The sequence below is a fragment of the Dendrobates tinctorius genome, unplaced genomic scaffold, assembly GCF_039654945.1.
Source record: "Dendrobates tinctorius isolate UK_male_01 unplaced genomic scaffold, ASM3965494v1 ptg000171l, whole genome shotgun sequence".
In the NCBI taxonomy this organism is placed as follows: Eukaryota; Metazoa; Chordata; class Amphibia; order Anura; family Dendrobatidae; genus Dendrobates; species Dendrobates tinctorius.
Window position 1 is genome coordinate 22,980,943 of NW_027361838.1, and position 24,240 is coordinate 23,005,182.

At 40.5% G+C, this 24,240-nt stretch overlaps 1 protein-coding gene across 1 annotated transcript in view; it reads right to left on the reverse strand.

Annotated features, from left to right (window-relative positions):
* Positions 1-24,240, reverse strand: part of PIEZO2 (piezo type mechanosensitive ion channel component 2) — a 438,513-nt gene that overhangs the window by 263,174 nt on the left and 151,099 nt on the right. Inside the window, exons 6-8 of the mRNA XM_073550976.1 lie at positions 21,329-21,542; positions 11,673-11,835; positions 844-972 (exon numbers count right to left, since the gene is read on the reverse strand). Coding sequence (XP_073407077.1) covers positions 844-972; positions 11,673-11,835; positions 21,329-21,542 — 506 coding nt within the window. The remainder of the gene's footprint in view (positions 1-843; positions 973-11,672; positions 11,836-21,328; positions 21,543-24,240) is intronic.

A 24,240-nucleotide genomic window follows, 5' to 3' on the forward strand; every position in this document is an offset into this window, starting at 1 on the left:
AGGCCCCATCAGCACACACACGAATCCTGTTGTTCAGGGCTTCAAGCATTGGAGAAGGCACTGACGTGGGCATCAAACGCAAGCTAAACCAGGCCTAACGCTCCCGTCACACACAGCGATCTCGCTAGCGAGATCGCTGCTGAGTCACAAGTTTTGTGACGCAACAGCGATCTCACTAGCGAGATCGCTGTGTGTGACACTTACCAGCAACCAGCCCCCTGCCGGGTATCGCTGATCATCCTGGAATGGCCAGGACATTTTTTTGATCGCTGGTCTCCCGCTGGCCAGCACGCATCGCTGCATGTGGCAGGCAGTAGAGCAGCGATCAGCGAGCTGGCGCTGGTAACTAAGGTAAACAGAGGGTTTCTAAGCGGCACGCAGCGCTTAAAAACCCGATGTGTACCTTAGTTACCAGCGCGCTGGTGCAGGGAGCTAGTAACCAAGGTACACATCGGGTTTCTAAGTGCCGCGCTGTTATCAGCTCCCTAACTAAGGTACACAGTTGGTAACTAAGCGACGTGCGTCGCTTGTTACCTGCGTGTCGCTAGTGCTGATCGATGTTGAAGCTGCCTGTTTGGCAGCTCACCAGCGATCATGTAGCGACACACCAGCGATCCTGACAAGGTCATATCGTTGTCGGGATCGCTGGTGCGTCGCTATGTGTGACGGGGCCCTTAGTCTCACCCTGTCCAGCAATGCACAGTAATAAGTCTGTAGGGTCAACTCTGAAATATTCATCAAGACCAATTTTCAATATTTTTCTGCCTTTTGCTCACACCAGCGTATTCAAACCACACTATTGAATATTTATATAAAATCTCACTTGGTTGTACACAGGCTTACTTTTCTCTCATCTGTAGGATATTGAGTAGCATACCACAGACTTCGTCTTCTTTCTGCAGTGAGAGGAGGTGGGCTGCAGTCTTCCTCACCCTCACCTTCTTCATTCTCTTTATTTTCTTCAAAGGTCACCTACAATAGTATATAACATATATAATACAATCATTACAAAAGTCCAACTTAAATTGTAATGTGTACAGAGAATCTGTATATAGAAAATACATGTTTGTTTTTGTATTTTTTTTTACAATCACAAAGAATCGCTAAAAACATTTTAAATTATGCTATCTTTCTTTAGAAATTATTTTAAAATATTGGAAATATATTATATTTAATTTTTGGTATTTATGATTTTTTCAAAACAATTGTTTTATTTATTTTTTCATTTAATTTACACCTTGCTCCATTTGCATAAAGTCACAAAAGACCTTTGGGGGGGTGTGATTTCAACATATCAACTCCAATTTCCATTTAAGTTTTTTTCCTCCCCTCTTTCAAGAGCCACGCATTTTTTTATTTTTCTGTACACATAGATGTATGAGGGCTTGCTTTTTGTTGTAGTAATGAATGATACCAATGCGGTAAATTGCAAAAAAAAAATAAAAATTCTGCCACTGTTTTTTGGGAATTGTTTTTACGGCGTACATTGTGTGGTAAAAATGACCTGGCAAAATGATTCACCTCAATAGTACGATTATGGCGATGCCAAAGTTATGCAGTTTTTTCGATTATTTTAGTTGTAAAAAGAAAATATAGTGTTGCTATTTTTTGAGACTCACAACGTTTTGATTTTTTGGGAGACAGAATTGTGTTATTACAGTTTATTTTTTGCATGTCGAGATGATGTTTTTACTGATACTGTTTGGGGATGTAGCTGTTAGAAACAGATCTTGGCTGTGTGTCACAGCCATTATCTACCAGGCATTGGTCTGGCTCATCCCATTAGCCCACACCATAAACCCACTACTGACTTAACCCCACATTTACAACGGATGTTGATATGGGGTTAGTACTTTATGTTTATTGCTGATTTTCCCTGTAACTTGGCGCTGATACATTAGCCCCAGTTACATGAGAAATTCAGCCTGCTGCTTGCATAGCAAAGTTGACTGGTTCTCCTACTGCACATGGAGATACATGATCATTGGGATTAAATAAGGAAGCACTGTCAATGCTTCCTAATCTGTATACACAAGTACTTGTTCAGGTAAGAAATCATGTTTAACTTCACGGAGAGGAGTCTGGCTGTGTCTGACAGTTGGTTCCTAAACACCACAACTGTGCAATCTCATGCAAACTACTTACTTAATATTGATGCTTTAGAATGTCAGTGCAGAATAAACTGTTTACCGCTCGGACGTTTATAGAATATGGGCAGTCCAAAAGTAGTTAAAGCAAACTTGTGAGCACAATTTTTCTAAGTAAACTACAGACATTGTCAGGTTGGCAGCGTTAAACAGATTAAAATGATACCTGGGGTGAATAAATTTGTCTTGTAGTTCTTGTGTAATCAGTGTTGGAAGTTTTCAGTTAATGAGATTCTCGTGCTTCGGGACGGGCCTGTAGGCAGAGTCTTATCTTCCTGCTCTAAGCCATAGAAACCAAGAAGAGACCTGCCCACTGGCCTGCCCCAAAGCACAAATAGTGTCATGTCTGTGCTTCGGGTGGCCTGTAGGCAGGTCTCTTCTTGGTTTCTCTGGCTTACAGTAGGAAGATAAGACTGCCTAAAGTCCCGCGCTGGAACAAGGACATATCATTAACTAAAAACTTCTAACACTGATTACACAAGAACTACAAGATTATTTTTTTTCACCCCAGGTGTCATTTTAATCATTTTAACACTGCCAATGTCAGAATGTCTATAGTGTACTTAGCAAAATTTTGCTGACAGGTTCGCTTTAAAGGCCCCTTTACATTTAGCGATGCACCAGCGATCCCGACCACGATATGACCCGGTCAGGATCGCTGGTGCATCGCTAAATGGTCGCTAGTGAGCTGCCACACAGGCAGATCTCACCAGCAATGTAGCGATGCTCGGCGGTCGTACTTACTTTTCAGACTAAGCGATTACCGCCGTCTTCCGCCCGCGTCCATAGCTCGCTCGTCGGTGGCAGCAGGAAGCCGACGACGAGAAATGGACGTGGACGATCTCGCACGATCAGCGATTGCCAGCGGGGGAGCCGGTCGAAGGTAAGTATCACATGTAGCGATATCGCTGCTGCGTCACAAAATCGGTGACGCTTTAGCGACATCGCTATGTGCAAAGCCCCCTTAAGGAGTATTTAACACCAATCCGGGACTGCTATTTTTATTTAATGGGGTAATTTTTCCAATTATAAGTTATTGTCAAAAGCACTCAGAAAGTATCTCTAATGACCCTCAAAAAGGCATGACTTTCAAAACAAATGCTGGGTCAGAACTTATGGGTTGTAGGAACCAGGCATGCAGAGTGGGATGCCAAAACCCTCCATGGCCTTTCTTGCAGTGAAAAAATGAGATATCACAAAATCTTGTTCTTTGCACTAATGCAACACTGCTGCGTACTATAATAAAATGATACCAAACAGTAACCACTATAATTATGTTACCATCCCGTAATAGCATAGTAAACAGGGCAGAGTTTGTGAGTTTGTGCTGTCCTAGGCACTTTTAGTGCTGCCTCCCCCATTGGTGAGAATGTCTAAGGTCGGGGTCAGACATGCAAGAAACTTACACGAGTCTCGCATGTCAACACCCAGCACTGCCGCTGGTACTCGGACAGGAGCGTGCGGCTGCATGTATTTCTCGCATGTCTGACCCTGGCCTCAGGCAGACACTGTCGGCAGTGATTTAGGCTACTTTCACATCAGTGATTTTTGCCATTCGCGGCAGATCTGGCAGTTTTTCTGCATATGCCGCGTAATGGATCACTTATGGCAACTCTGCATTCAGCCTCATTCATTCCCTATAGAAATTGCGGACATGTGCGACACTTGTAGTTTTGCAGCAATCCCGCAAATGCAGTACTTGCAACAACAGGAAAAAAATGCTGCTAGCAGTGTTTTTATGTCTCAACGCAAGCGTGCAACATGTCCGCAAGTCCCATAGGGAATGAATGAGGCCAAAAGGAGACACAGTATAGAGGTTGTCAGTGAAGAAAAAGGACAGGGCTGCCACTATGAATTTTGGGGCCCCATACTGGCAAAATTTTTGGGGCCAGCATATAGTATATACACGTGAACGGACCAGATCCATATTTCCAGATACAGAATAATGGGTAAAGTCTGAATGATCCCCCCAATGCGAGTGTTTTGATTTTTATTTTAACTCCTTTTGGATAAAATATTTAGGCTTACTGTGCGCTGCTGAGACCAGGATAAAATTCACCACATAAGGAACTTTTTAAATCTTTATTCCCAACGCGTTTCAAAGTGAAAAACCACTTCTTCTTCAGGGGATGACATATAGTGAATAGATACAGCCTTCTCTCATTAAATACATCCAATATTTGAATTTGGGCACCAAAAACTCACATGGGATGAGGGGACAGATGTCAAAGTTCAAGGGTTAATAGTGCGCAAAAGGAATTTACAAATGTTCTTATTACTTAACAATTATACTCTCTTAATTTGTATTTTACAGATAATGTATAAGAATATATGAAGCAAAAAGGAATTTTATAACATATACTGAAAAAAAGAAGAAAATGATATGAAAGTTGAAACGAACCCATTAAAAAATTGTATATATATGTCATAGTCCGGAGCCTATACCGCTTGAATAGAGCGGATTTCGTTCAGGAAAGGAGGAAAAACTCAGATGCAAGAAAAAGTTAAAAATTATTACAAGAAAAAATATATATAATAAAATGTCATTAAAAATTCTTTTATTAACCCCTTCACGACCCATGACACCTACGTAGGCGTCATGAAAAGTCGTGCCCAAACGACCTATGACGCCTACGTAGGCGTCATGCTATAAATATCCCCCCTGCGGGTCGGGTGACCGGGGTCACTGAAAGGTCACCCGACCCGCACACAAAGGACACTCTAGAGTTAATCCCTGGGGGTGTGGCTTAGCCCCCACATGCCTACGATCGCTCTGATTGGCTGTTAAAAGTGAAACAGCCAATCAGAGCGATTTGTAATATTTCACCAATGAAATTTGGTGAAATAATACAATCCAGCCATGGTCGATGCTGCAATATCATCGGACATGGCTGGACACTGACCCCCGACCCCCCCACACACCGACTGGCGGGGCCGATCGGCCCCCGCCACCGATGGACGGCGGCGATCGTTCGCCGCCGTCATCATCTGCTCCCCCTCCCCTTCCTATCACTTCCCCCCACCTTCCGATCCCCCCTGGGACCTCCGATGGTGCTCCCGGTGTCCCGCCGTGGCTCCCGGCGTCCGGATCATGGGCGCCGCCATCTTGCAAAATGGCAGGCGCATGCGGGTCACTTGTGGGGGGTTTCTACTGTTTAGGCACATCAGGGGCTCTGCAAACGCAACATGATGCCTGCAGAACATCCCATCAGTCTGCATTCCAAAATTGCGCTCCTTCCCTTCTGAGCTCTCCCATGCGCCCAAAACAGTGGTTTCCACTGACATATGGGGTATCGGTGTACTCAGGACAAATTACACAACAACTTTTGTGGTCCAATTTCTCCTGTTAGCCTTGTGAAAATAAAAAATAGCGGGCTAAAAAATCATTTTTGAGGAAAAAAAGTTATTTTTTTATTTTCACTTTTCTGCGTCATAAACTTCTGTGAAGCACTTGTGGGTTCAAAGTCCTCACCACACATCTAGAAAAGTTCCTTGGGTGGTCTAGTTTCCAAAATGGGGTCACTTGTGGGGGAGCTCTAATGTTTAGGCACACAGGGGCTCTCCAAACACGACATGGTGTCCACTAACGATTGGAGCTAATTTTCCATTCAAAAAGTCAAATGGTGCTCCTTCCCTTCGGGACCCTGCCGTGTGCCCAAACAGTGGTTTATGACCACATATGAGGTATTTGTGCACTCAGGAGAAATTGCCCAACAAATTTTAGGATCCTTTTTATCCCACTGCCCATGTGAAAATGAAAAAACTGAGGCTAAAAGAAAATTTTCGTGAAAAAAAAGTCCTTTTTTTTTTTTATGGATCAATTTGTGAAGCACCTGGCGGTTCAAAGTGCTCACTATGCATCTAAATAAGTTCCTTGGAGAGTCTAGTTTCCAAAATGGGGTCACTTGTGGGGGAGCTCCAATGTTTAGGCGCACAGGGACTCTCCAAACGCGACATGGCAACCGCTAAATATTCCAGCATATTTTCCATTCAAAAAGTCAAATGACGCTCCTTCCCTTCTGAGCCCTGCCGTGCGCCCAAACAGTGGTTTATGACCACATATGAGGTATCGGTGTACTCAGGAGAAATTGCCCAACAAATTTTAGGATCCATTTTATCCTGTTGCCCGTGTGAAAATGAAAAAATTGATGCTAAAAGAAATTTTTTATTGGAAAAATTAAAATGTTCATTTTTTCCTTCCACATTGCTTTAGTAGCGGTGAAGCACCTGAAGGGTTAATAATCTTCTTGAATATAGTTTTGAGTAGCTTGAGGGGTGCAGTTTTTAGAATGGTGTCACTTTGGGGTATTTTCTGCCATATAGACCCCTCAAAGTGACTTCAAATGTGAGGTGGTCCCTAAAAAAAATGGTTTTGTAAATTTTGTTGTAAAAATGAGAAATCGCTGGTCAAATTTTAACCCTTATAACTTCCCAACAAAAAAAAATTTTGTTTCCAAAATTGTGCTGATGTAAAGTAGACATGTGGGAAATGTTATTTATTAACTATTTTGTGTCACATAACTCTCTGGTTTAACGGAATAAAAATTAAAAATGTGAAAATTGCGAAATTTTCAAAATTTTCGCCAAATTTCCGTTTTTTTCACAAATAAATGAAAACATTATTGACCTAAGTTTACCACTAACATGAAGCCAAATATGTCACGAAAAAACATTCTCAGAATCGCTAGGATCCGTTGAAGCGTTCCTGAGTTATTACCTCATAAAGGGACACTGGTCAATATTGCCAAAAATGGCCAGGTCATTAAGGTCAAAATAGGCTGGGTCATGAAGGGGTTAAAAATATAAATGTATTAAAATATGTAAAAAAATATATATATATATTATAAATATATGTAATAAAATTGAGTTGGACTGATGATTGTTTGGAAACGGTTTTTTCTGTATAGGCTTGGGAATATAGCTCCGGTGAAAATGTCCGAATGATTGGTTGGTGCAAGACAAAAGAAGTGGACCTACAGAAATAAAACTGGGGAGATACCTCATGAGAACAAGTTTGCGTCACAAAGGAAAAGCACACCTGAACCAGCAAAAAATCTTTGAAGGAAATAATTAAAATTAGATTAATAAATGAGTGAGAACGCTCTAATGGAAGACAAGACAAATATGCAGTGAATTCTATGTGAATGTACTCCAAAAAATTATTAAAAGAAACAAATATTTTAAAAAAGGGAGATTATAGGAAAACTTCTGTGATTTCGTTTAAACCATTAGGCTTCAGCGTATTTAGTCTATAAATCCAAAAGATCTCCTTGCCGTTCAATTGTCCCAATCTGTCAGGGTGATCACTGGGTATATGTTCGATGGGGCTTATTTTTAACCCATTAAAGTTTTTCCCATGTTTAAGAGCAAAATGCCTGGAAAGACCGTGTTGCATAAAACCTATTTTAATGTTATGTCTATGGGAATTAACCCTTCGATGTAAGGGCTGAGTTGTTCTTCCCACATATTGATTTTTGCAATCGCATTCTATTACATATATCACAAATCCTGTAGTACAATTTAGAAAACTTCTAATAGGGAAGCATTCTTTAGTGACAGTAGATTCAAAGATTTTTTCTTTATGGGAAATGATACCGCAACATAAGCAATTTCTTTTGCCACATTTATATATCCCTATTATTGAATTCAAGGGAGCAGAAGATGGTTTTATTCTAAGGCGACTGGGAGCAATTAGATTTTTAATAGTAGGTGCTCTACGGAAGGTGATACCAGGATTCCTCGGGAGAATTTTACATAAAATGGGATCATTTAAAAGAACATGCCAATTACGTGTCAGGATTTCTCTGATTTTGATGTTCTCAGCACAAAATTGCGTAATAAAATTGCCAGTGAATCTCTCACTATCGGTTGTAGTTCTCTTGGTTCCATAAATTAGTAGATTCTGGGAGAGACTCTTACTAGTGTTATAGGCATCTTTAACCAATCCTTCAGGGTATTTCTTAGCAATAAACCTATTTTTCAATATTTCTGCCTGATTTTCAAAGTCCCTTATGTCGGTACAATTTTTTCTGATTCCTTTATATTGGTTGGCAGGTATATTTTTTAGCCATTTACTGAAATGACCGCTGCAGCGACCTTATAGCTATATTCATTTAATATACCTGCCAAGCAATATAAAAGAATCAGAAAAAATTGTATTTATAATATATATATATTTTTTTACATATTTTAATACATTTATATTTTTAATAAAAGAATTTTTAATGACATTTTATTATATATATTTTTTCTTGTAATAATTTTTAACTTTTTCTTGCATCTGAGTTTTTCCTCCTTTCCCGAACGAAATCCGCTCTATTCAAGCGGTATAGGCTCCGGACTATGACATATATATACAATTTTTTAATGGGTTCGTTTCAACTTTCATATCATTTTCTTCTTTTTTTCAGTATATGTTATAAAATTCCTTTTTGCTTCATATATTCTTATACATTATCTGTAAAATACAAATTAAGAGAGTATAATTGTTAAGTAATAAGAACATTTGTAAATTCCTTTTGCGCACTATTAACCCTTGAACTTTGACATCTGTCCCCTCATCCCATGTGAGTTTTTGGCACCCAAATTCAAATATTGGATGTATTTAATGAGAGAAGGCTGTATCTATTCACTATATGTCATCCCCTGAAGAAGAAGTGGTTTTTCACTTTGAAACGCGTTGGGAATAAAGATTTAAAAAGTTCCTTATGTGGTGAATTTTATCCTGGTCTCAGCAGCGCACAGTAAGCCTAAATATTTTATCCAAAAGGAGTTACATTGGCGGTCACGGTTGTGAACCTCGGGCGTGCAGCAGGCTGACATTGATTTACATGCTTTAATCTGCTTCGGTAAAGGTGAGTAGATTCTATTTGAATTTATTCCAACTTTTACCCAGATAAGACCCTATTGCGCTCTTTCTTTCCTCAGTTTTTATCCTTGATTTTTATTTTTGCATGTCAAGGCAAGGCTCAGGCAGTAAAGGGTTAACCAGAGGGGTGTGGGGGCACTACATAAATAATGGAGGCTGGGGGGGAGGCAAGCTGTGGGTCTGTGCATGATGTATACACCTGAGCACATGGCGACACTACACACACCGGCTCTGCTACATTCCTGCGCCAGCCACACAAATAAATGGTCAATGTCACTTCATGTAGATAAATGTACTCCGCTCCTATCACCCTCACTACACCGCTAATCATCATACCCAGCTCCACTATCACCCACACTACACCACTATCCATCATACCCAGCTCTGCTACTCCGCTCCTATCACCCTCACTACACTGCTAATCATTATACCCAGCTCCACTATCACCCACACTACACCACTATCCATCATACCCAGCTCTGCTACTCCGCTCCTATCACCCTCACTACACCACTATCCATCATACCCAGCTCTGCTACTCCGCTCCTATCACCCACACTACACCGCTAATCATCATACCCAGCTCCGCTACTCCGCTCCTATCACCCACACTACACCACTATCCCTCATACCCAGCTCTGCTACTCCGCTCCTATCACCCACACTACACCACTATCCATCATACCCAGCTCTGCTACTCCGCTCCTATCACCCTCACTACACCACTATCCATCATACCCAGCTCTGCTACTCCGCTCCTATCACCCACACTACACCACTATCCCTCATACCCAGCTCTCCTACTCCGCTCTCCTATCACCCACACTACACCACTATCCATCATACCCAGCTCTGCTGCTCCACTCCTATCACCCACACTACACCACTATCCATCATACCCAGCACTGCTGCTCCGTTCTTATCACCCACACTACACCACTATCCCTCATACCAAGCTCTGCTACTCCGCTCCTATCACCCTCACTACACCACTATCCATCATACGCAGCTCTGCTACTCCGCTCCTATTAACCACACTACACCGCTAATCATCAAACCAAGCCCACCTCCCGCATACCCACCTACCCTGCCTGCCACACCATCTACCTCTTCTTAGCAATGGAAGGAGCTGCCGGGGCCTTGCACTCGTTGGCAGTCAGGTCTGCCGGGCCCGGCCTGCAGGTATCCAGAGAGGACCTCAGCCTGCACTGAGAACAAGCAGACACTTCCGTGTTGTGTGGAGGAGGGGAGCCGAGGGGAGAGATCACAGCGAGGGCACTCTGTGGCTTCACAGATCAGGCAGCGCGAAGGCCGTTACTAAGCAACAGCAGAACGCCACAGTGTCCAGCGCTCACGGCCCTCGCGTCTGGATTCACCTGCCAGGGAAGGAGGCGGGGTGGATCATCACGTGGGACCCCTGCAGCAGCTGGAAGACTGGGGTGAGTGGGCGGGCCGGCCCGGACTTAAAAAAAAAAAAACCTTGCCCAGGTGCCACCCCCCGCATCTTCCTGCCCTAGGCACCTGCCCTCAAGTGCTTAGTGGCAAATACGGCCCTGATAGTAAAGTATGTAGCAGCACTGCATTAGTGCAAAGAGCATGATCTTGCGATGTCTCATTCTTTCATTGTGTTCTCCTTCAATGGAAGGCTTCAGAGGCTGGACAGACATCTGTCCGAGATGGTTTAGTGAAATCCTGCATTGAGTAGGGGGTTGGACACGATGACCCTGGAGGCCCCTTCCAACTCTACCATTCTATGATTGCAAGAGGGGCCACGGAGGGTTGTGGATTCCAGCTCTGCATGCTGTGATCCTGCAACAAAGAAGTTCTGTCCTAACTTTTGCTTTCTGTGGGCATTAAGGAATTTTCTGCACACGTTTGACAACTTATATTTAGAAAACTCATCAATCTGTGGTTGACAATTCTTTTGTTAAATAAAAAGTGCATTCCCAGTCTGGTGATAGGTAATCTTTAAATCTCAGCTTAGTTTATAATAGAGACATGGTTGTTCTGCTGGATCCCATTTTTATTGTAATGATAAATGTTGCAGTCTCATAACGCATCCTTTTAGATTTCTGGCATTTTCTCTAGCTACAGACTGTGCAGTTCTGCCAGTGTCCACAGAACATTTATTGTATTACTCTATTCTCCTCCATCACCATACATCATATTATAAAGATTTTAGTTTACTTTCGGGCTCATGCACAATACAATAGAAAACCAATGCACCTCTATAGCAGCCATGCAAAATAACGTCATTATACAGGCAGGTACATGAGAATTTGTTTTTACTGTTGTGCCTAATTTTGCAATTCTTCAATGTGTTTAATTAATCTGGAAAATAATCATTTGCTCATTCATTACTTAGAAGGCATTTGTTTTTTATGGTATTAAGCACTTTGAAAGATAAATCCCTGAAATGCACAGGAAACAAGAATTAGACTGTACAAGGACAGGACAACTCAATGATCAATAGAGATCAATGACAAAGTGAAAATGCTAACTGACTTACAGTACTGTATTAGTCTGAAAACAAATAGGTCCATTAAGAGTTTGGTACAGTTGTATTTAAGTGGTTTCTTTAATGTGTTTTCCTAGGAGCAAGAACATCCAATCCAAGGATCAATAAAAATAAATAATTAATAAAATGTTACACTTACGACAGGTTCCTGCAGCCAAAGACGTATCAGAGTTGCCAACGTGTAATACAGTACTAACAGCATGACAGGGTTGGTATAGTGGTACCAACTTATGCTTGGATTTGCTATGAATTTCCATGTACTTGAACAGGTGGTCTGAACAATTGAAGTGACTCCAAACAACCTATAATAGAGTGAGGACAAATAAATATGGAAAATCTCTTTACAGAACACTATACTGCTAAGAACTATAATAGTTTGTAGAACAAAAGTTGCTACTCAAGCTATGTGCACACATCGCATTAAAGAATAACAGCACCTAATTTTTTTTTTACAGGACTAACATGTAAGAAGTTCTGATTAGAGGTTGAACAGGTACTGAGACCTCAACTGAAGGAGCATCAGCTCAGAGAAGTAGAGTTAGATGAAGAGTTAGATGAGGAGGGGTATTAGCACCAGAAATTCCAACAATCAAAACATGTCATTAGATCATGTCAAAAATTATTGAAAGTGCAAGTACTTTTAAACATCCAAAGTGTATTTCTAGACCTGAAATCCATGGCTCACCCTTGGATTGCTCCTGCCGATTTGATAGGAATGTTTTGCAACAAGCTATATGCTTTTTAACATGAAAGCCTATGGATGATTGATGCCACAGTACAGCATCTGTAAGAGTCATTCATTAAATGATTGTTTTTCTAGGTATTTGTTATGTTGCATCTATTAAATGGATACTATGACAGCGGGTTTGAGATGCCTGTGATGAATGCCCAACTGAGGCATTCACCCACTATAGGCTACAATAAATTTAAAGGAATTCTGTCAGCAGGTTTGTGCTATGTAAGCTGAAGACAGCATGCTGTAGGGGTTAAAACACCGATTTCAGCTATGCCTCTATTATCAAGCTCTACGTTTTGTTTGCTTACAATGAATGTTTTAGAACCAGTATCATTGCTGTGACTAGTTGCTGAGTCAAAGTCTCACATGCCCCCTCCTGTGATAGGCAGCTCACTGTCTATGGACTTTGTACACAAAGAGCCTGGTGTGGGCTTTTCTCAGTTCTGCTTCATTCTAAAGGGCCTGTCACACTAAGGGATATCGCTAGCAATATCGCTATAACGTCACTGGTTTTTGTGACGTTATAGCGATATTGCTAGCGATATCTCTATGTCTGATACTTACCTCCGACCACTCCCCCACTGGTTATCGCTGATCGCGCGAGAACGTCCTGGACCATTTCTCGTCGTCAGCTTCCTGCTGGGGCTTCCTGCTGTGACGAGGAGCGACACGTGGACGCAGGCGGGAGGACGTGAGGACGTGAGGATCGCCTCGTCTGACAGGTAAGTAGCGACCCCCGACCGCTGCAATGTCGCTGGTGAGATCTGCCTGTGTGGCAGCTCACTAGCGACCACTTAGCGATGTACCAGAGATCCTGACAGCGTCATATCGCTGGTCGGGATCGCTGGTACATCGCTAAGTGTGACAGTACCTTAAATCTAAAAACTCTGTGTGAGAATGGCTGCACGAGGTAATCTAAGTGATATATCGTTAAATTCAGCTTCTCTTTGCCTACATAATACAGTTCTCAGATGAGGTAGCAAAAAACCTGCTGACAGATTACCTTTAATGAATATGCCATGAAAAGCTCATGTCTCAGTCAGCCATTGGTCACAACCTCTAATTAGCACATACATCTAAACATAAAACAGATACAGTGGCATGTAAAAGTTTGGGCACCCCTGGTCAAAATTAGTTATTGTGAACAGCTAAACTAGTTGAATGAAGATGAAATGATCTCCAAAATGCCTAAAGTTTTTTTTTTTGCTTTAAGAAAATACAAAAAGGAAAATGGGCAGATGGAAAAGTTTGGACACCTTTGGATATTTGTGTGCTCAGATAACTTTGACCAAAGTTTCAGACCTTAATTAGCATGTCTGTTAGGGCTTGTTTACTATCATCGTTAGGAAAGGCCAGGTGATGAAAATTATTCCTCTAATCTTGTGCCTAAAAACAGAAGCCGTGGATTCTTCTAAGCAACTGCCTAGCACTCTGACAATGATGGAGGCCACAAAGCAACAGAAGGCTACAAGAAGCTAGCAAAGAGTTTTCAAGCTGCCTTTCCCTCAGTTCGAAATGTAATTAAGAAATTGCAGTTAACAGAAACAGTGGAGATCAAGATAAGGTCAGGAAGGTCAAGCAAAATTTCAGTGAGAGCTGCTCGTAGAATTGCTAGAGAGCCAAATCAGAACCCCCGCTTGACTGAAAAAGACCTTCAGAAAGGTTTAGAAGACTCTGGAGTTGTGGTAAATTGTTCTACTGTCCAGAGACACCTGCACAAATATGGCCTTCAGGGATGAGTCATCATAAGAAAACCTCTCCTGCATGCTCATCATAAAATTCAGCATCAGAAGTATGCAAAAGAAAATCTAAACAAGCCTAATGCATTTTGGAAACAAGTCATGTAGAACTCTTTGGCCACGAATATCCAAAGTATGTGTGGAGAAAAAAGGGGTACATAATCTCAGGAAAAGAACATCTCGCCAACCATTGAGCATGGGGGTGGATTAATCATTCAATCATGCTTTGAACATCTTTGAAATTTTTTGGCTAGATCTCAAAATAGCATTGCATGCAAGATGACCCAGGAATCTGAAAGAACTGGAAGAATTTTCCAAGGAAAAATAGATTCTAGGCTGGCTACAAAAAGCATTTTCAACTTGTGATACTTGGGTGCAGTATACTAGGTACTAACCAGGCAGGATGCTCAAACGTTTACATGAAAAGGCATATGCCTCTTTAAGAATCAGAAGCGTCTGACTCCAGGACACCCCCTCATGAAGACTAGTGTGAACAACGGCAGTCTTGATGAATCGGGCCCACTGTTTGTATTTGGAAGCATATGAATAGATAGCCAATGTACTGGTATAATAATAATCAAGACCTTCATGTAAAAACTGCATTTTTTGTTTACTTGTGTAATATTTGTCTAATATTTAAATTTGTCTGGTAATCTGAAACCTTAATGTGTGACAAACAGGCAAAAGTATAGGAAATCAGGAAGGGGGCAAACACTTTTTCAGACAACTGTATATATATATATATATTATATATATATATATATATATATAAATATATATATAAATAATTACACTATAGATGATCTTCAAAAATAATTTGTCATATATGGGCATGCAGATTTTTTAAATGTAAATCCATCCACACCTTTATATCATCTATCTGTTGCTGCATTCCTATCAGGTTAGAGTTTTCATTCATGGACAAATTATGCATTAAGTGCTCTGGGCATAAAAAAGCCCCTAACAATCCTCTGCCTCTTGAGGTTGTTTCCCCACTCGACATGGGATTCTCTTAGCTTCATTGATACCACCCTTTGCAACATGATGGACCAGGCAAGGAAATTAGGCAGTGAGCTAAAAAATCAACCAAAAGGGACTGGTGCTGAGTGGGGAACCAACCTTGGGACACAAAGTCCATGAAGTGCTCTGACATATCCAGAGCACTTAACAACTAATTTGCATATGTATGAAAACACTACATCATATAGAAGATATAAAGGTATTAATGGATTTACATTTCAAAGACTTGCCTGCCAATACATCTGGTTCAGAGGGGTTTATTTTATTGACAGATTTTCTTTAAATATACAGGAAAGATGTATATCTTTGTACCGTGTTAGCCAGCAGATAGAAAAATATTCAGATTTGAGAGTCCTCAGTGATTGATACATTTTAATGGCTAACTGAAAAGATGGTAACACATTGCAAGCTTTCGAGACTACTCAGGTCTCTTCATCAGGCATAGACTAATACAAAATCTGAAGAGTCACATATTTATGCACAATACAGCACAGAAAAAATGCAATAGATGAGACAAGTGACGTGAAGCAGAATTATAATTATGGGAGTGGGAGAAACATAAATATTGGACCAGTTCATAGATAAGGAGTCCGGAAGTTTTATTGTCCTCTGATAGGGGTCTCCTAATGTGTTGTGATGCCCCCACAAGGTCTTAGGAGCAAATTCCTTAATTGATGTAAAAAGACATAAATCCATGCGACACATTCATTCCAGCATTGAGAATGTCAAAGGTCGTCATAAATTTATACTCACAGACTCTTCTCTCTCTCTGAGATGTGAAGTTACCTTTCAATACCAGTAATTTCATATCCCTGGTGTTGTGGTCCATCATACAAAAATGTTTTGCCACAGGTAGATCCATTCTTTTTTCTCTATTGTGCGACGATGAGCATTCATCCTTGTTCTAAGCTTTTGCCCTGTCTCCCCCACATACAGACCCCCAGTTGGACATTTAGTACAAATAATTAAGTACACCACATTAGATGTAATGCAGCTGAAAGTACCTGGGATCTTGTAGTCCTGATGTGAATTGGGGATCTTTATCTTGTCTGTGGTCATTATAGATGGACAGGTTTTACATTTTTTCTGGTTGCAAGGAAAGGTTCCTCCAGCTGTTGGAGAAGACAGGGAGCTTCCGACAATGATGCTTCTTAGATTTGGGGGCTGCCTAAAGCACATTAGTGGGGGGGTCTGGAAAAATGGATTGTAAATCGGGCATCTTTTTGTAGTAAAGGTTGTAATTTCCGTGCAGCTCCCCTTAGCACTTCCAGATTTGGGTTGTAGGTGACTACTAGAGGCACCCGGTTATTTTCTTCTTTAGCTTTATAATGTAGCAGATGATTCCTTGACATTCTGGTGGCTCTTGTAATTTGGTTTTCAATTTTTCTTGGATGGTAGCCCTGATTCAAAAAGGTCTTTTTGAGGCGACCAAGGTGTTTGTCTCTATCCATGGGGTTGGAACATATACGATTGTATCTGATGGCTTGGCTATAGATAATAGAGTTCTTTATGCGTTTTGGATGGAAACTGTCCCATTTAAGGTATGTTGGACGGTCGATTGGCTTCTGATACAGGGATGTCTCTATTTCATTTTTTTTAGCTTAATGATGGTGTCCAAAAAGTTAATCTCAGTTTTGAAGTAGTTGAGTGTTAAATTGATGGTGGGATGAAATTGATTAAACTGTTCGTGGAACGTCTTTAGCTGTTGCTCAGACTCCGTCCAGATGAATAAAATATCATCAATGAAGCGGTAGTAGGCCAGGGGCCTGATGGGGCAAGAGGACAAAAAGTCGCTTTCAAGCTTGGCCATGAAAAGATTTGCATACTGTGTAGCCATTTTACTTCCCATAGCTGTGCCAGTCTCCTGTAGATAGATCTTGTTGTCAAATTCAAAGTAATTGTGGGTGAGGATGAATTTTCACCACAGCATCAGCATCAGCTGTGTTTTCCATGAAGAATTTGCAGGCATATAATCCATCTTGGTGTGGGATATTAGAGTACAAAGATTCCACATCCATGGTGGCCAGGATGGTTCCTTCTGGTAGAGGACCTATTGCTGCTAGTTTATTCAACGGCTCTTATGGACTAGTCAGGCAGACAAGATACCAACTTGTTTAGTTCCTTGTAATAGTACTGTGTAGGATCCGACTCCAATTTTCTATAGTAGCGTGTGTCCATAGGTTGCCTGTTTGCTTCCTTCATGTAGTCTGACGTATTCATCATGACTATTGCACCTCCCTTGTCAGCAGGTTTAATGATGATTTCTTTGTTGGTTTTTAAAGACCGTATGGCCTGGGCACTGATGTTGGATGCTTGTCTCCTGTTAGTGTCTATGATTTTGGATTTTATCAAATGTCTGAAGGAGTCTATATATTTATCCAAATGATGGTTGCGTCCAGGTGGAGTTGTCCAGTCTGACCTTTTCCAAGTTGTTAGGATCCCTTTTCCTTCGGTCTGAGTGTTTTCTGAATCTTCTGCATCTTTGAAATATTCCCTCAGGCGCAGTCTCCTGAAATAATGTTCCATATCACTGCAGAGTTCAGTTTTATCTAGGGCCTTAGTGGGACAAAATGAGAGTCCTCTAGAAAGCACGGCAAGGGCTACCATCCAAGAACAATTGAAAACCAAATTACAAGAGCCACCAGAATGTGAGGGAATCACCTGCTACATTACAAAGCTAAAGAAGAAAATAACCGGGTGCCTCTAGTAGTCACCTACAACCGAAATCTGGAAGTGCTAAGGGGAGCTGCACGGAAATTACAACCTTTACTACAAAAAGATGCCCGATTACAATCCATTTTTCCAGAGCCCCCACTACTGTGCTTTAGGCAGCCCCCAAATCTAAGAAGCATCATTGTCGGAAGCTCCCTGTCCTCTCCAACAGCTGGAGGAACCTTTCCTTGCAACCACAAAAAATGTAAAACCTGTCCATCTATAATGACCACGGACAAGATAAAGATCCCCAATTCACATCAGGACTACAAGATCCCAGGTACTTTCAGCTGCATTACATCTAATGTGGTGTACTTAATTATTTGTACTAAATGTCCAACTGGGGGTCTGTATGTGGGGGAGACAGGGCAAAAGCTTAGAACAAGGATGAATGCTCATCGACACACAATAAGAGAAAAAAGAATGGATCTACCTGTGGCAAAACATTTTTGTATGATGGACCAAAACACCAGGGATGTGAAATTACTGGTATTGAAAGGTAACTTCACATCTCAGAGAGAGAGAAGAGTCTGTGAGTATAAATTTATGATGACCTTTGACACTCTCAATGCTGGAATGAATGTGTCGCATGGATTTATGTCTTTTTACATCAATTAAGGAATTTGCTCCTAAGACCTTGTGGGGGCATCACAACACATTAGGAGACCCCTATCAGAGGACAATAAAACATCCGGACTCCTTATCTATGAACTGGTCCAATATTTATGTTTCTCCCTCTCCCATAATCAGAATTCTGCTTCACGTCACTTGTCTCATCTATTGCATTTTTTCTGTGCTGTATTGTGCATAAATATGTGACTCTTCAGATTTTGTATTAGTCTATGCCTGATGAAGAGACCTGAGTAGTCTCGAAACCTTGCAATGTGTTACTATCTTTTCAGTTAGCCATTAAAAGGTATCAACCACTGAGGACTCTCAATTCTGAATATTTTTCTTTAAATATAGTGATTTGAGTTCTAATGCTTTGGGTAAGAATTTTGGATGAATGTTTTTTTTTTGTTGACAGTGAATAGCAAATCAAACCTAATAATAAAGTGTCCTAATGAAAGTGTCCATCTTCATCTTCTTTTTTTTCTATCTCATACACAATATCTTTAAATAATGCAAATAAATTGTGATCAACTATTTTTGCCACTGTAAAATAATAAATCCTCCTGTATTTTTAGCCCAGACCCAGCAGGGGACACACTTAATTCATGCAAATGTTACAAAGCGCACATAAGGTCAGTGACATCTGTGGCAGAGCAATAAGCTTTCCTACATGGCTCACTATTAATTTGGAAAGACGCCAAGGTCTCTTTCTTGAGAGAAGCTACATCCCGTTTAAACTACAGAAGGAAAGTTAATGCGCCTGCTTTAAAAGAGTAATGTATTGATTGTCTGGTGAGCCCTGTCCGTCTCTATTGCAAATCAATAAAACAGTAGTCAAACAGTCAACTGTATGTGTTTTAAAGGGCTACAGTGTGTACATTTCAAGCAGTCATATTGGCATTTTGAAAATTTCATGCAAAAATTCTGGTTTATGAAAGGCTCTATTGTGATTAATATGCCTACTTCAAAGAATTACAGTAGCAACAGCCAGGAAGTTATAAGCCTCTAAAATTACTTCTGGCTGATGGAAAGTGAAATCACAGGATGAATGAAGCCTGCTTACTCGATTTAGCAAAAACTAAACGAAACCACACGTTAATTAGCATCTCTTCATCAGCAAACCATCTCCTGAAGCAGAATTCTGTTCTGTCCAAGACTCTGCCTGGCTGCAGTAGGCAATAGTTTTTAATTAATCATGAAACTGCTACATGAAACTGCTAACTTGAAATGATAAAAGGAGTGGGAAAGAGGAGAAGAGTGACAAATTTATATATTTTTTATCACAGTAAATACTAAATGCATTATGAATTTACTCCTAGCTTTTACAAACAAAAATAATCAAAATCTGTATGTATGAACATGGTCTCATCATGAACAATAAATATGTCATTTGCACATTTGTGATAAAATATGACAAATTGTTACAAATTTTTCCAATTAATAAATTTAAATGTATTAATATTATTTAACTCCTACAAAGGTTACGATTAAAATGCCTTTTAGAATTCCAACAGTAGCCCATGCTACACTTCTCGTTCTAAGATTGCTGTAAAAGAGAAATAGCGCAATAGTGCATTATCCAGTGTGCAGATAACAACTGCAAGTAATACACTCACCAAATGGAGTTTTGTAACAGGAGGATTCACTGCTGCAGAACCACAGATCCACGAGGGACCAACATAGAAGATTCAGGATAGGAAAAATGTGGTCAGACAATCCGCGCTGCGAATCACTAAAAACTCGGATTATTAATACAGTGGTCTTTATTCTACGCGTTTCAGAGTCTCACAGAACTCCTTTCTCTGGAAAAAAACACCTGATTTTTTCCTGAGGATGGAGTTCTGTGAGACTCTGAAACGCGTAGAATAAAGACCACTGTATTAATAATCTGAGTTTTTAGTGATTCGCAGCGCATATTGTCTGGCCACATTTTTCCTATTCTGACACTTCTCGTTCTGTCATTATAACGTCCACCTTGTGTGTCAAGTGATGGTGGTCACGTATGCTCAGTGGCTCGGTCATTCAGCCTGCATCATCTTGTACAAGGGTGGGAGAATGAATTCTGAAATTGTGCAGATGAGCCGATAAGAAAAGGGGTCACTGGATGTGGCTTCTAAGGCCAGGGTCCCACTTGCAACTGCAATGCGAGAAACTTACACGAGTCTCTCACTTCAATACCTGTCACTGCCGCCGGCACTTGGGACCAGAGTGTGTGGCTGCATGTATTTCTATGCAGCTGAACGCTCCATTCCCGAGTGCTGCCGGCAGTTCCTGGTATTGAGGCGAGTTTCTCGCATTGCAGTTGCAAGTGGGACCCCGGTCTTACAACCAATATTGAACACATTAGGTGTATGTTCCAAGAGTGGAAAAAATACATGGGGGTGCTATACTAGGCATGTAGGAATAGCTACATGGTTGCATAGATAAAAAAAAAGAATCTATGTTGCTGCTAAACCACAGTGTAATGCAGGTGAATGCAGTACTGCGACCAGGACAGGCAAGTCACAAAAAATCCAACTGGCTTCAACATTTTGTGACTTGATTGTAATGCACCCCTCACCTTTGCTACTCTTAAATGTAGCAGCGGCATATGAATGAACAAAGTCTTCTGCTCTCACTCTCAGTGATCAGTTGCAGGTACCATATCTTGGCATACATTTTCTCTGCAGTGGCCATAGTGAAATGTAGCATTATATGCATTATACAGGAGTCCATGTTTCACACTGAGATTCATGCTGCCTGAACCACAGGTATCATGAATCAGGCACTGGTTGCATTATTGCAGAAGTGTATGCTTCACTATAAATAGCAGCGGTGTTTCAGAGAAACAAAGCTGGCCAAGGATTACATGTCTTGAATGACTAGTCTGAAGCATGCCTTTGGTGGTTTCTCCCCTATACACACATCTGATAGATTCCCTTTAAGTATGTTAAGGTAATATCAACAGAAATTCCATTCATTCACCTTTTTACTTACCTGGCATAATAATCACCGGGTGGAATGATCTCTTGAAAAAATTGAAATTGGTATAGATAAAGTCCAATCAAGTGCCCTGCACTAAATATGGCCATTAATACACAGAGACAGCTGAATATCAGCGGATCAAATACTCGGCAACAGGACCACCATGTGCATAACCCCAAAAATACAAAGAAATAAACAGCTGAGGTCAAGGAAGGCAACATCATGCCTAAAAAAAGAACAAAGATAAAAAAGATGTTAAGTAAAATCATCAGAAACAATAATTAGGCTGTATTTACAATGTGTGGGCCAAAAATCGCAGCAGAAGTAAACTACACCATTTGAATACAGCTTTAAAATCAATTATGTTTACAGAACCGATTTATGTTTACAGTAAATATGCCATAAACTTCACTTAAATCCTAAAGTCCAACCCCAGTACCCCTACAGAACAGTGAGGATACATTAATACTGCTTAAAAAGGGTTTTCCTTAAACTATTTTATGTACAAGACATTGCCAGTAGCACGACATTTCACACTACACTTGTACAGAGCTTCAGCTTTGCTTCCCACACATCACATCAATGTTTTTGAGTACCTAATATAAAGACAATATTAATAAATGGAAGGAATTGCCCTTTGCAATGTATGAAAAGTGTTCAAACATGGATGCAGCCATTCTGTATGCAGATGTCACCAATATTTAATTGGTGATTCAAAGGTATTTTCTGTGCTGTTGGTTTATCGCTAGGAAAAAGCAATCGGTATTATGAATCAGAAGTATGGCTGACATGGATGCTGTCAGATTATCAATATAACAATATTGCGGATACGTGTTATGCACATGTATAAATATTAGAGTTGAGTAAAAAGATTTGCAGGACCTTTGTCTGGTGTCTCCACATTACTACTCTGTTCATGTGGGCCAGGGCAGGACAAACATTCTCAGACGACATTCGAAAGGCAGCATACTTGGTACATCTAGCAAATACTAGGCCCCATGAAGTCATGGCACAAGACCTTGTGACTATGAGGGCCCAGGAACCACAAAAGGCATTCCCAATGCGGGCATTTGAGTGCTGGGCAAGTACCGTAAGTTTGCATTACATTTTGGGGTTCCCACGTACTACCAACGTGACCTGTATCCTGCAAATCTTTTTGCACATTGTTTGCGAGCAGCAATTATAGTGGACATGACTCCATATGACTCCTGATCATTATCGCTTACTAAATTTCCCAGTATAGCTTGCTTCTGAGAGTATGCAAGCTCGAGACTGTGCATAAGTTGAAAAAATTATTCGGAACTGAAGGTGTGCATGTGGTCATATAATGCTTTTTAATTATAGTTGTGAAAGAAAACCCTTAAAATCTAACAACGAGCATTTAAAAAATAGAATAAAATGAATTAAGTGCAATTTTTGGCACATTTAAAATTTATTGAGGTTTTACAAGACCGTTCCTTTTTTTTATCACACATGCAATTTTTTCACATATTTTTATCTATAGAGAAACCCAAAGGGAATTGAACTAAAAACTGTGAAACAAATGCTGTACAATTGATAAAAAAAACATAAAAATGTCAAGAAAGTATAAACACTTCAAACAAATTTCTTAAAAAAATGTACTTTGTGTTTGCGTTTCATAATTCCTCATGTAGCTGTATGTAGGAATTCTTAGCATGTCACTTATTCTGTTATTTTATTCCTGCTTCTTTTATTTGAAGGAAGGAAGGAAAAAAAAAAAAAAAGAGCAAAGCGGCATCTACTGGATGCTGCAAGAAGGAGACAATCCAAGTCTGGGTAGGATAAAACCTTGTATTGGAAAAAAGGGTTTATCTTACCCAGACCTGGCTTGTCTCCTCCTTTGCAGGGCCCAGAAGATGCCACTTTCCTTTTTTCTGTGTTTTTAGCAGCGGGAGCCTGTAGTTGGTGCAGCAGCAATCTGGGGGAGCTCGCACGTTCATTCCAGTGTTGTGCATGGTGAGCACAACCTCGTTAAGTAAGCACCACTCACATTGTTCTACTTTACTTGACTGGTCGATACATGCGTGGAGCGCCTTTCTTTGCTTTTCCTACACGCTCCTTTTATTCGATTCGATGCCACTCCCTGCCAAAACCATAACAATCTTTTTCAAAAAAGTGTATGCCTCCTCCTACAAGATCAGCAAGCTCATATCCTGCTGCTGACAATGATGTCAACCATAATCTCAGCTGGTCCAATATGTACATTACATTTACTAATTCATTTGGAAGAAATACAATTTTGAAAATATATAAGCAAAATTCAATGTGTTACTAATGTATGAGCATATTAACCTTGTACTGTACATTACTCTAATTTGTGGTAACTCTATTGCTTAATATACAATAAATCTTGGTCACCCACAGTGACTTTTCTAGATGGTTACGTGGTGTACTGTACACAGATATATGCCCTTGTAAGCTCTGGGCTGATCAGTCTGTCCAGTGCTGCAGAATATATTATTGTCATAAACAAAAAAAAACCAAAAACTATAATTCTGATAATAAAATAAATACATTATTAATAAAGACTTACGTTTTGCATACCAGTCTTGCTGAAGTGGGCAGTCTGGAGTGAGTAGACCCAAATTAATTGAAAGCCATATGATACTTAAAGAATTTGGCGCATCTTTTAGCTGATGGGCACCGCTGCAAGAAATGTACGCAAGTCAATGACTAGAGTACATTTCTGTTGTAATGTACGGCACTTTTGTGGCGTAAATAATGATGAACTTGTTGGGCGTCCTTGGCCATGCCCTTCTTGGCTAAGCTATGCCCACTTTTTCAAAAAGTGGATGGAGTAGCCTGGGTTGCCAAATTTTTATGCAACTACTGATTGTGCAAAACATTTACACCAGAGTTCAGGCTAAAATTGCTTGAACAATCAGGGCAAAAGTCTTTAGTGG